General features: G+C 41.8%; 1 protein-coding gene across 1 annotated transcript; it reads right to left on the bottom strand.

Annotated features, from left to right (window-relative positions):
- Positions 1 to 11895: 11895 nt before the first annotated feature.
- Positions 11896 to 12655, bottom strand: gnrh3 (gonadotropin-releasing hormone 3). The gene is made up of 3 exons (XM_085369162.1): positions 12503 to 12655; positions 12284 to 12364; positions 11896 to 11949 (listed from the first exon to the last, which is right to left on the bottom strand). Exons 1-3 carry the CDS (start codon positions 12638 to 12640, stop codon positions 11896 to 11898), a joined length of 273 nt encoding a protein of 90 aa, XP_085225288.1. The 5' UTR covers positions 12641 to 12655.
- Between the last annotated feature and the right edge of the window lie 475 nt (positions 12656 to 13130).

Genomic DNA, 13130 nt, shown 5'->3' with positions numbered 1-13130 from the left:
AAGGTGTTCCCCCTGGTCCAGTCTCTCTTCCTGGGCAAAAAAACTCACATGTAGGCTGCTGTCGTGAACACAATCTAAGGTCTGACTGCATAAAGGTGTTTTTGCGTGAACGTAAAGGTGCATTATTTATGTGTGACCAATGCATGCGTGTACAGATACACAGCAGACACACACACACACACATTCCAAGTGTGCCTCAACACATCTTGTGTGTGATTTCTTGCGCTATTAAGAGGAGGTGTATTATTGTTAGTTGTCAAGGAGACATTGCAAGGGAGCTAGAATTACTCACCCACATGGACATAACTGCATGCCAAGAAATAGCCTGGACAATACAAGTCTCTCTGCAGACCTCTTTGGCCCATATCAACAATAATAGTTGTAAAATGGCTCTAATTAGTCTGCAGTGAAGTTAAGTGCTGTAGTCCAGTAACAAATACTCTTCTCGATAATAAGATAAAAATGCACATTAAAAAATATTAAAAAAGAAAGCAGCTAAGAAATTACAAACCCTAAACTTGGAATTTTAACTGTGGCTGTTGGATTTTTATTTTTTTAGCTTCTTAAAAAAGTACATTATGACATGTTGTCTAGGATCTGTTTTATCTGTCTGGGTTTTTATTGTAGTTACTGTAGGTATATGTAACATTGGCTGTTTCTGTTTCCATAGTCAGGTAGAATATTCCCTTGACTATGCCTCGGGGTATCTCCTCCTTTCCGCTTTTCCACAGCAGACCTCAACATCACTGCTGTTGTAGATGCAGAAAACTGTGTAGTGGTAAGCAACCAGGGAGGCAGGTCTGGGGTTGCAGCCGTGGACTTTCTAATTCAGGCCCTGGCCAAGGGATCTGGGAGACATCGTCGATTTTAACAAACACACTGGCCATTTCCAAATCTGCCTTGTGTGCTCAGCCGTCCATGGTTCTCCAAGATATCTGGAGGAGAGGGAGGGTAGGCGTGAGGCTTCTGGGAGGAGGGGTGTACAAGGCGGAGAGAGCCAGGACTGTGCCGTCTCTCCAGTTTGGTTTGGTCCAAGCACAGAGCCAGCTGGCCTCATTAGGACTTGATGGGAGGCGGGCTGGCATGAGACGTGCACATGCATGCACACATCAACAAATGTAGTGTGAAGCGTGGCCTGATGCCCGTGAAAGACCCACACGAAAGTTTTTTTTTTCCTCCCCCCCCCCATCTTTCTTTTTTTTATTTTTTTTATTGAGTGTACAGTGGCTTATGGGCAGAGAGAGCGCATGATGTGGGAAAACATGATCATTAGTTTATGTCTCTCTTTAAGGTGCTGTCTTTACCTGGCTCACCTGGGCGATCACAGTGCGCTTGAGTGCTTGTTTGAGAAAAGAGCGAACCATGAACAGGGGCGATGAGGGCTGGGTTGGATGGAGTGGAGTGGGTATAAAGGGACGAGAGAATATGATTCATGGTAGGGTGGGTTCATCACGAGAGACGGCCACTGACCTACAGTCTGAGGGCCATTGGACCGGAACCAAGGCCTTGTTCCGACAGAGCGAGTGTAGCGTGAGCTGTGACGGATGGCGCCGGTCTGTTTGAGAGCCCCTGAGCAGGTGTGTGTCTCGCTCACATCTGCAGGCAAGCACAGTGAACCGAGACCAAATGGCAGACGCATGGGGCCCATCGGGTACCTGTGCACTGAGACACACTAATGATTATGGATGCAGGCCTATTAACGGTCACATCTGTAAGGGAGAACAACAACCAGCGCACTGGGAGTGAGTCAGCAGTTTTAACTCCCCTCTGAAACATAGACATGCTGGTGTCAATGTTGGGATAAAAACTCAAGTCAAAATGCTGCCTTAGCCTGAGCTCAGGTACAGACCTTACCTCTGCTCGGGCTCTGCTGAAATTGAGGAGGCTCTCTGGCCTCCTTGAGAGAAGACTTCAAGAAGTTTACTTGTTGAACTTGAAAACTGACACATGCTGAAGGACACTGTAAGCAGCAAAAAAAAGGAAAGAAAGAAAAAAAAGACTTCCTGTTACAACTCAACACTAAATTATCTAATGAATTCATCAACTTAAAAACAGCGTTAAATATTCATTCTAAGAGTATAGGTAATAAATTAAATATTACTCATTGACTCATTATTTAAAAATGCATAATATGATTTGCATAGTTTTATCCTGATAGGAAATAATAATGGGTAGTTGTCTTGTAGCGTCTTTCATGACGGATGAAGCTTGCGTCTTTTTGTTCCCTCATCATCCCTCTATCCTACTTGCTTCTCATTAAAGTTTTAACGGAGGCTGTTTTAATTGTCAATCCTTTGACAGGTTGATAAAAGCAACTTGACAATTAAGTTCATTGGCTCTGCTATGCATATTAATTAGGTCTTATTTGGGTTTCTATTGTTATTGGAAGGAGCACTCATGGTGTAGCAAAATGTCATCCATTAACTTCTCTCTTCTCAGAACTTAATGTAATTAAGCTTGCTATTGTATGACTACGAGAGGAGACTCTAGAGAGAGGAACTTTTAGTATTCATTGTATAAATGAGTAATGCCATTCCTGTGACACTGCAACAACGCTGTTTCCCCAAAAATCAGCCATTCACAACTTTATTATCTGTAACAAGTGCTGCCTGCTCTTGTTTGGTTAATGAACAAAGGGGGCTTGCTTTCATGTCGCTACATGTGTGTACGCACATGTGCGCGCGCTGCATGTGTGTGTGCGCTTGTGCGTCTGCACATGGGTTTGTTTATGCCTGTGCAAAGCAGGGATGAAGCGAGAGAGGGAGCGCGTGTCAGAGGGGAAAGCGGGGCAGGACATAAAGGGTGTGGAGAGGCTCGGCATTGGGAGGGAGGAGAAAGAAAACTGAAGTAGCGCCGCGGCTCGAGGTGGGATGGGTGTGTTCTAGCAGATTACCCAGTGCACCTTGCTCAACTCTGCAGGCCCACACACTCACATCAAAGTGGTACCCCCTATCTGCCCGAGGCTTAGTCGGCCCCTGTCCACCCCCCGTGTCACTCCATACATCCTCGTGTTCGTGTTGAATAATTGACAGTTCTGTTTTACATGCTCAGCATTTGCCAGGACATGGAAGTGTGGCTCCAAACAGGGCATGACTCTGAGAGGTGCCGCATGTTGGTTTGACTTCATTAGAATGTGCCCTACTAATGCTCTGCACGCACCCTGAGCTGAATACCATCAAGCATAATCCACAAAGGAATGTCTGTGGAATCAACAAGGTGGTTGCGGTAATAAAGATGCGTTTTTGCTGTGCTTTTATCGCAACTTAATTGTCCACATAGCTTCAAGAGTTTCCCCTTCCCACATGTGAGCAGACAGCAGGTTTCATTTCCAAGCCAGGTTTATGAAGGGAGCAGCACCTCCCTTCATTACAATGGGACTGTTTCAGCTCCTTCTTTGAAGATACTACGTACTGTCTGGTGTGCACTTACATTCTGAATCTGCTGAACTTGTTGGACGTCACTCAAGACCGCCAGAATGGCCATGCATAGCAAAGGACAATGACTGCCATGGGTATCTGAAGGGGCTAGAGTGTTTGTGCCAGGGCGATCTCTGAAGTCAAATAAGCCATTATCAGTCTGTCAAGCCAGGTCTCATTTCAGGTCTCTTAATAACAGTTAGGCAGTTTGGTGAAGTCTCTATCAATGCCCCAGTAATTGCTTTTTACAACTACTGTAGAGAAATGAGACAAAGAACTGAAGCGATAAAGCATGGCTGCAACAGGGTGGTGAGATTATAATCTCTTCTTGTGTTTGGACTGAAATAAGTAAAAAAAATATCAAGGAATGCATGTGGTTTTGACTTTGGATCACACAGGTCTGTATGGAAACTTAAGTGTAACAGTAGGAGTGTAGTATGGTATAGCCTAGTACTCAAAGCAAAGGAGGGAAAGGCCTGGCTGTTCATTTGATAGTTTACCTTGACCCCTGAAGTGTGTCGCTCACACCCCGAGGGCTTGGGCTGGCAAAACCTTTCTCACTCCCCCCTGGGAATGATAATCTCAACGTGGGCGTTTACCACGGACACCAGACACAACACCATTAGCCACAGCTCCGCTGCTGCTCATTAGGACCCCCCGATCGATATAGGCGGCCACAGAAATCGCCAGCGCTGCGGAACCAGCTATCACTCTTCAGAGTTATTATCGTAAACAGCTCTGGCCAAGATTTAGGGCAGTACCCCACTTTTGCTGCTTCTATTGAAAATAGAGGGTTGGGAGGACCATAACAGAGTGACCGAGGCCCTTCTAAGGACATTATATTGTATGACTTGTTCTCAAACTTTGTGCTGTGTGGAGTCATTGCCTTGCTATAAAATTAGAAGCAGTCAGGAATCATTACAGTGTACGCTGCACTGTTCTCTGGGGCCTGGTATTATGACATGGTTGAAGCATAAAAACACTGACACAGAGGAAGTTCACTCATTACTGCAAAGATATCTGAGCTCTGATGTCTCCCTTATTGAGTGTCAAAAATAAAGGATTCAGTTCAAGCATGGCTACACAATCTGCTGAGTTTGCAAAGCAACTTTCTTAATGGCACACACACACACACACACACACATATATGTATATATATATATATATATATATATATATATATATATATATATATATATATATATATATATATATATAAAGGGTTAAAAGAGGAGCAAGTAAATGTAGGATGACTGGGTGCTTTCAAAATGTTTCTCCACACACGCTCTGTTTGATATCAACATGACAAGATAATTTAATTATTTTCCCATTCTTTCCCTTGAAACACGAGGTGTGGAGACATTAGTCACAGGAAATTGTAGATGAAAAGACAAAAAAAAGAGGATAACCCGTTGGTTTCTGGCAGTAGGAGAGAATAATATTGAGGCAAAATTGTGAAAATAAGAAAAAGGGGAGATGTATTGATTTTTGGTGGAGCCAGGGAAAGAAAAGAGAGGGAATAAAGAAGTGCTCTTTGGCCGATGTGTCCAAATGATGTCTCAGGGGAGGTTCTTAATGGTAGGGGGAGGGGTGGAGGGGGGTTAAGGGGGTGAGGTGGGGGTGACGGGGGCAGGTGCCTACCCTGACTAAGGCATGGAACTGCCCTTAGGCTAGGGCTAATGGTATTGGCTGAGCTTACTTTAAGCAGCTCTTTCCTAATGGCCAACTATGAGTGTGCCACAGGATAGACAGGTATTGATTGGTTCAAATGCTCTTGAGTTGACAAGAACTGAAAGTCCCTCAAGCATATACAATCTTGCAGCAAATTATGTCACATGGAAAGGTGATTAAAAACAGAAGCTTGGAGCAGGCACACTCATTAAAAGTGTATATAATATTTCTCTTGTTGTCCTTGTATTACTGTCTCTTGTTTGTGTTCACTCTTTTTTTCTTTTTGTTGCAGGGATGAGGGGGGGCAAAGCGTTTGTCTCCCTGGTGTTAGTATGTGTTTTCTGAGAAATGTCTGTTTGTACAATGTGGAATTCCAGTAGCAACACAGTTTTCAAGCCTATTTTCCATCATAGGGATCCACTGCATTGACGGTTGAACCTCCATCGCATCAGTCAAAGCGGTGCACACATTGTAGATATGCACTTCATCAGCTGGGCTCAAAATTGTCATTTGAGCAGAGTCAAATGGTCAGACACTCCCCCTCCTCACCATTTAAATGTATGCAGGTGTGATGGTTATATTCACTTTTAAAAAAGGTGCAGCATACGGGTATAGTATACAGAGAACAATGCCATATATTTGCTTTGTTGTCATGCCCCCCTTCCTCATACACACATACAAAAAATGCTGTGTACAAGATTTTCTCTTATTCACAAGGGGCGCTTTCTAGACTGCTTGAGGCATCTGCTTTGATTGCATAATTCCCAAGAGACGAACAACACAAAACAAAAATACTGACTGAATTCAGACTTATAATATACCGAACAAATAACATACCAGCTCCACTCTTCAAAACCATAGTTCTCTAAAGAAAAGGAATTGGAGAGTAATTCAAAGTTGAAAGCTTAGCTCTTTCGTGGTGAATGCAGGGATGAGGGTAAAAGATGAAACAAACTTTTTCTCCTGGCTGAAAATGTGCAGTATTACTAAAACAAATAGGTGATAGCATACACATTTGCGTACACTTAAACTTAAGAGGCACATATCTGAGATACTATAAAACCTTTTTAAGCCTTAAATGCTGCAGATATTTCAGGAATGGATGCCGAGGAAATGTATTATGATGCAGGGGTAACACAACAGGTCCTTTATGTCATCTGGTGCTTTGCCGAATGTAGCATGACAGTTTCAAACAAAGTAAACACTGTTGGTGAAATGAAAATTAAATTAAATGACAGGTCCATTTTCTTCAAAAAAGAAAAAAAAAGTAGGGGAGATTTTCTGCATCCAAATGATACGGCTGCTCTCAAAGCTCACAGTTTTCTTCTCTTTCGATTAAATGCTCTTTCTCTGGCTGTTTGTGCTTTACAGTGGAGTGTGCTACATCGCTACTTTCTTCTCTACAGGGGCCCCTGGGCTCCCCAAGCAATAGGAGTAAATTAGAGTGCACCTGTTCCAGCTCCAAGATAAGCCATCTCCAGAGGATTTCCTCTGAGTAAAATGAAGTGAGTGAAGAATAAACAGAATATCACAGCATTACTCCGCCAAGGTGAAGTTGCTGCTGCTCTGGGGACACGGTTCGTTTTGCACAACACCCAGCAAAATATCCTCTATAAACCTCTGGATGTAAGACTGTAGGAATGGTCTCTGCTCACAGCGGAGAGAATAGGTGCTGCACTTTTGTGTTCCAACCAAGGCAGCGCGTCTGCTTCTCAACTGTATCTACTCACAACCTTGACTTGAAATGCTGTTATTTGTGGTCTGGGTTTTGTGGTTTGTTTCCAGCATGTTTTGATTCTGTGTCAACACATCTGCGATAGTCAAACATCAAACCACATACTTTCCCTTTTTCCATTCCTGTACCGCTGCCAAACATTTCTGAAAGTATCTAATTAAGTCAACTAAGAAAAATTGTCAGTACATCTTTCCCCTCTTCCCATCAGCTTAGCCACATGAGTAACTCCTTGTATGTTTCTTAGAGGAAATAAAAGCTGTAACCCCAGTGTGATGCCCAAAGACCACTGACCGTAGATGTCTAGAATGCAAAATTCACTCAGTTGGTTTACACATAAAAGGCACGGATAATTAGAGGAAAAATGTAATTCATCATACGTTTGATAATCAGTCTGATTTGGTCTCCTATCTGCACTAGGGCATTCAAATAACCCCCCTACTATTAGCACCCCTCTCTCCCTCACACCAGTAGTCTGTTTTACCCTCTCTTTGTTCCCCTACAACACATTATCATTATTGTAGCTAATTGCATGGTTTGCCTTGAAGTCGGGCTGGAGACTCATGATCTGGGGATCCAGTCTTCTCCACAGCTTGCTTTACTCTGCTAATTGCTGTTACCACAGGATAAGGCGTGCTCCTCGCTGTGGCCAGCCGGACAAGGCTGGAACAAGCATGGGGTGGGATGGGTGGAGGGATACTATCACACAAGGGTGGTAAGATGTGGGAGGGAGAGCCAAGGGTGGCATAACTGACGTGGGATGGGTAGACCAGATTGGGGAGGGAAAGGATACCAGTTGGAGGTAAGCGGGGGGGGGATGGAGCTGGTGTTAGATGTAGGTCAGCAGGAGTGGAGAACCCTAAAGATTACAGTTGGTTAGTGCGACCCCTCTCTGACAGGATCTGAGACCTTATTCCCAGCAGAGGTGGAGCCTGGCATTTGGGGAACCCAGCTATTAGTGAGGCTAATAAAGCCCATGCAGAAAGTTTTGAACCTCCAGTAGCCCAGAGACATTGTCCTGACATGAGTCCAAAGGCTGAATCTTAGTTAATATAAACCTAAATGACTAAAGAGAGTCTTTAAATGACTTTTAATTAGACAGCCGAGCCGTGCTGCGGAGTAAAACACATCTATAGGCACCCATTCTCATTTACAGTCTCTCTTAATAATTGTTTTTACGAGCACCTCTTTTTATTATCGTTGTTTATTAAAGAAGAGTAATTTAAAAGATGAGTTCATCTAACTCTAAAAATCTGAAATCTCTCTGAGCGCTGACAGTTTCCTAATTCATATGGGAATGTTAGTTTTACACCACAGTATCAGCTTCCAACTTTAAAATGAGTCAGAGCTCCCCGATGGGGTTTTAGAAAAGGAAATGGAATCACAGACACAACGAGTGACAAAGCCTCCATCACCTCATATAAGATCTCATTCCATCTGTGAGAACTTTGGGTCTACCCTAGAAAAATAATAAATATCCCCCTCTCATGGCTGCCGCTCTTTTTGTTCAAAAGGTGTTTTCAAGACCAAACAAAAGAAATGGTGTCATTAATGATATATATTATGAACTAGGGCCTCTTAGAACAGTTTCCTACAAATGCATGGATAAGGGGTTGATCTCTCTCCTAACAAAGGATCTCTAAAATATGAAGTGAAAAGCTACCCAAGATGAAGCTGGTAAAGAAACAAGCGAGGAAGAGCCTATTTCCACAACACAAACAGATTTCCTGGCCTTTAGCAGTCTCTTACTGGGATACTTTGAGACATATCCATCAAAACACAGCTGTATTCATTCATATTTCATATCTCCTCCTTCTCCCAGTGCTTTAACACTGTTCTTTGATCAAAGGAGAGAAGTCGGATCACAACAGGAAGGTTCCCTGCCAGCCAAGAAGGAGAAGGAAGGCCAATTCACTACTGTACATGTTACCATATAGCTAGCTGTAGTTGAAGACTTCACTCAACGAAACAAGGGGAGAAAAGTAGAATAAAATAAATGAATGTCTTGCAAATGCAAAACTAAGAACGCTTGAGAAATTCATGACTTTCCATTGATGAAATGCGAATTTCCACATTTTACAGAGAGCTTAATTCTCGGCCGTGTGCAGGCCTGCTGCAAAACTGTGCAAAATAAAACACAAACTCCATCAGACAGTGGGATCAAAAATGAGCAATTTTCGAAGAGTTTGGGATGATTGAATGAAGCCTTTGTTAGATTTAGAGGAATAACAGTTTCTCCAACTTAAGTGATGGAATTGCTGAGAGATGGGCATCCACAAGCTGATTCAAAACACACAGCTCAAGAGTGTCACCATGTGGAGATGAGGCGACATAGCAAAAAAAAAGTCCCTGAGCAGCTGTCTGAACAAATGCTTTACCTCAGAACACGGCTCCAGAAAAGCATTAATATTTTCATTTCTTCTATTAACCTTTCCTTAGTCTTTAAAATACATTTTCTCCAATTAAATTTCACCTGTTTTACATTAAGCCTTCAGCCACTCTCTTTACCTGACGTCTACCATATCAATTCCAAGACACAGCCGTTCCAAAGACCCTTTTCAGTGAGGCTCTGGGAAAAAAGTGTTTGAAGACCTCCCTGACATTTAGACTCTCTCTGAAGATGACTTTGCCTTCTACTATAGCCTGCGGGAACATAGTAAGACCCACACTAAACTTCAATTGATATGCAGTGCCAGATTCCTCCAGGGGAAATTATCATTCTGTTCATAATAAGAGCCACAACAAGCACCTGGAAAATGACTTTATTATACACTCCGCTTCAATAAAAGTTTCCTATGACCCATCAGAAACACACACGGTGCAAGGGGCATAATAGTGATGAAATGAAAACTATATTATGCATATGATAGAATGCTTATTTGATGGTAGGCAGCGCAAGGATGCACATCTGCTCGGATGTGCTTGATTGGCAGGTGTGTTAATGCTGCGCCGTAGCCTTGGATGGAGATGCTCTGAGACCCCCTTTTTCCTGAAGCCATTATCCAAATATGTTCTGTTTTTCAAACAAATGAATGGCACAAAAATCAAAGTATCAAAAATGTATTGCCCTTCATAATGGAATTCCCTCAGAGCAAGGACATGTAACAATGGGCCATTCTCAGCTTCCTGTGCTTTCCCTCTCTATGCCAATGGACGTGACCTCCACTGCTTTAACAATGGGGCATCCAGCAGCATAAGCACTTGGCTTCTCTCACCGCAGCCTCTACATGCGGTAAAGCTGCTTTTATCTTTGTTGTTATATTTAAGGATGACATCCTAGCCTGTCGGCCTCTACTATTGTCTTCACCGTGATTATTTTCTATCCGTTGTTTAGCCCCAGTTGTGGCTCTTTGATGAAAAGGTCGCCACTCAATTGGAAAACAGTCATTAAAATGCGGTGGGTACTATTCACCAGTGTGCATGGGGGAACCAACTCAACTGAGCTGGTTAATCAAAAGTTAATTATATAATTTTCATGCAGATGAGGGAAACATTCAAATGAATCCCAACTCTACAATCATTACAAAAAATAAATAAATAAATAATTCTAAAATGCTATAAAATGTTCAGGGACCAGGAGGCTGTAAACAATATGAAGTTTAATTTGAGGTAAACAAAGTGAATATCCACCAGGGGGTCTGGGAAGGAGAAAGTGAGGTTAAATCAAATTTGGAAACATAGATACCAGCAGGTTTTGTTGTCCTGATATACGTGCAATTAGGCAGGTCCTTGATGAGGACACTGGGAGGGAGAAAGTTGGCTTTCACTGCAAATGCTTTGGGATTATTTAAAGGGAATTTATGGGATTTTATGTTTTATCTGTGAACATTAATTATCCCCACAAAAGTGTACCAAATTGAATAAAAACTGTATTTTAGGATGTGTTATAAAAGCACGATTATCTTTTATGAAGATGTTGCAAAATTACTGAAAATGCCACGAAGCATAAACTCAAGTAAATCAATTCAAGGAAGTCTCATCGTGACTTTCAGAAGAAAATACCCAGGATAATAGTTTCCCCTGTAACTTTGTCAACGGAGCTAAAGTATAATATAACACTTTTCAAAAATACTTAAGTCTTTCCTCATCAAAGGAAATGATTGTGCTATGCAAAGTACAACCATGAATATTAAACCAATGACGTGAAGTATCACAAATGAACAAGCATTGTTCTGGAAGTGCAATGGAATGTGGTTTAATTTCGCTTTAATTCTATGTGCTTTTATAATGTTCACCTTTTCCCAATTGTGCCAGCGGGTTTGGGTTCATTGGTGTGCATTACAACCACGCTCTAACAATGCCGGGCCTCCCCGGTGTCAGCACAGTTCATGAATCCTAGCCCCTTATGCACCAGGCGATTAGTATGGTGCTCTGTCTGTGGGGCTTTGCCAGAAAATGAGTTCTCTTTAAAACATATGCCCCCTGCTGATTCTTTTCCTTTCCTGATATGAAATTCCAATTTTTTTTAATGAACACCAATTTCCTGTACAGAGAGGGGGGAAATAAAGTTCTACTCTTGGTCTGTTTTGGATGACTGCAGTTATCCTAAATTAGCAGAAAGCAGTTGCGGACATTAAAAGCAGAAAATATTTAGGTAGGTGTCTAATCAATATTCAAGTGTGAGCAGGAAAATCAGCTGGTGAGATTTTCCATATTGCATATGCAAGTGACTGGTGTGGCAGAAAATGGAATTACCAAAACTGTAACAAATTCAATTAAGTCATTGATTTCTAATAAATTGGCTTAATCACCAGCTGTTGTCATGCTAAGATTGTTGTGTCACAAGTTTGTCATGCTTGTCGGTCGTGTCTGCTTTACAAAGGCGGCTGAATCTGTTTAAAGACTTTAAAAGAGCATTTTATATCGTTTAATCTCCAATAACAAGATCAACAAGATCTATAAAAAACACACTGAGCAATACACAATTAGCTAATCTGGATTTTAAAGTTTATTACAGTATTACAAGGCTTTAACCACCGATAACAAATAATTAACATCTGCGTAACAAATGATTTGCTGAAGTCACCATCTTGTTGCCGGGCGATCTTTCCCTGCTGCTGATAATGATGTAGCTCTTCAATTATTAGGGAACCTTTTTTTTCGGTCAAAGTGACTGGAATCATCATTAATCTGAAGAGATTAAAATTAAACATTTTAATCAGTCATTCGAGCTGCTTCTTTAAATATTTAATCTAAAAATATTTCAATTTGAATTGATATGTAGGCTCAGTAGATACCAAACAAGAGAGAAAAATTTGCAGTACATCTATCACCACTCCCAAAACTAAAAGGAGTCACACCCATATTCTTTCATGCGAAGAGGGAAAAATAAAAACAGTCACTGAGCAGTTTGTATATTGTCATTGCCGCTTTGGAACACACTGGCACACAGTGGTGTAGTGTACATTAATATTGTACAATTGAACTAGACATTGGTGATAAATTATGCATAATAGGCACTTACTATATTGTATGGTCTAAGTCTCTCTTGGATTTGGGCATTTGCCTCATCGGGAAGAGACACCACCCCTCCTGTGCCCATCATCTATGTAGAGTAAAAGAGAATTTAGAAGATGTTCCCATCTGATCCCATTAACAGCAGGTTTGAAGTGTTTTGGTCGTTCCTGTTATATTTTGCCCTTATTTAACATTTCATTCAGTTCCACATATAATAATTACTCACCCTAATGGTTGCCTCAAGCTCTCCCACACTTCTCTTTCCACCTGGTAGCCATCCATAGGACCAGTGCTGGGACAGGGTGACCTGAACCACCAACGCCAGCAACAACACCTGCATTATAACTCTGCTGCCTGCTTCCATTAGAACTGCAGGGGAAGCCAAAATTGTAGTAAAAACCCCCAAAAAGAAACAATAATGCCACAGTATCCTCACTCACAGCTCCTTGGCTTGCAGAGCAGGGACTGTAAAGCATCACCAGACACTAGTAAACATTTTAGATAGTAATTAAGGAGAGGAGTACTTTTAACTTAATGAACATTGAACAAATTTAAGTGACTACTGACTCACCTCTGTATTTGCCTTGTTAGCATGTGTCGCATTAGGCAGTGGGAGGATTTTATAGGTGTTGTACAAGGCTGCTGTCAGGATTATAATCCCCATCTGCAGGTGTGACACATTCACTGACTAATGGGACAAAATACTACTAATGGAGTTGGCTAAGTGCTCAGATATGCTGACATCACCGTGACAGTTCACACAGCATTAAAAATATAACAACAAACATCACTGCGCTTGCAGTAAAGAGGCAGACAAAAAGACAACATTAAGATGAACTCCGATGTTCCTTACC

Source organism: Diplotaxodon limnothrissa, linkage group LG13 (assembly GCF_057381915.1).
Source record: "Diplotaxodon limnothrissa isolate DT_005_m linkage group LG13, D_limnothrissa_male_GT1.1, whole genome shotgun sequence".
Lineage (NCBI taxonomy): Eukaryota > Metazoa > Chordata > Actinopteri > Cichliformes > Cichlidae > Diplotaxodon > Diplotaxodon limnothrissa.
This window is presented reverse-complemented; position numbering and strand designations above follow the sequence as displayed.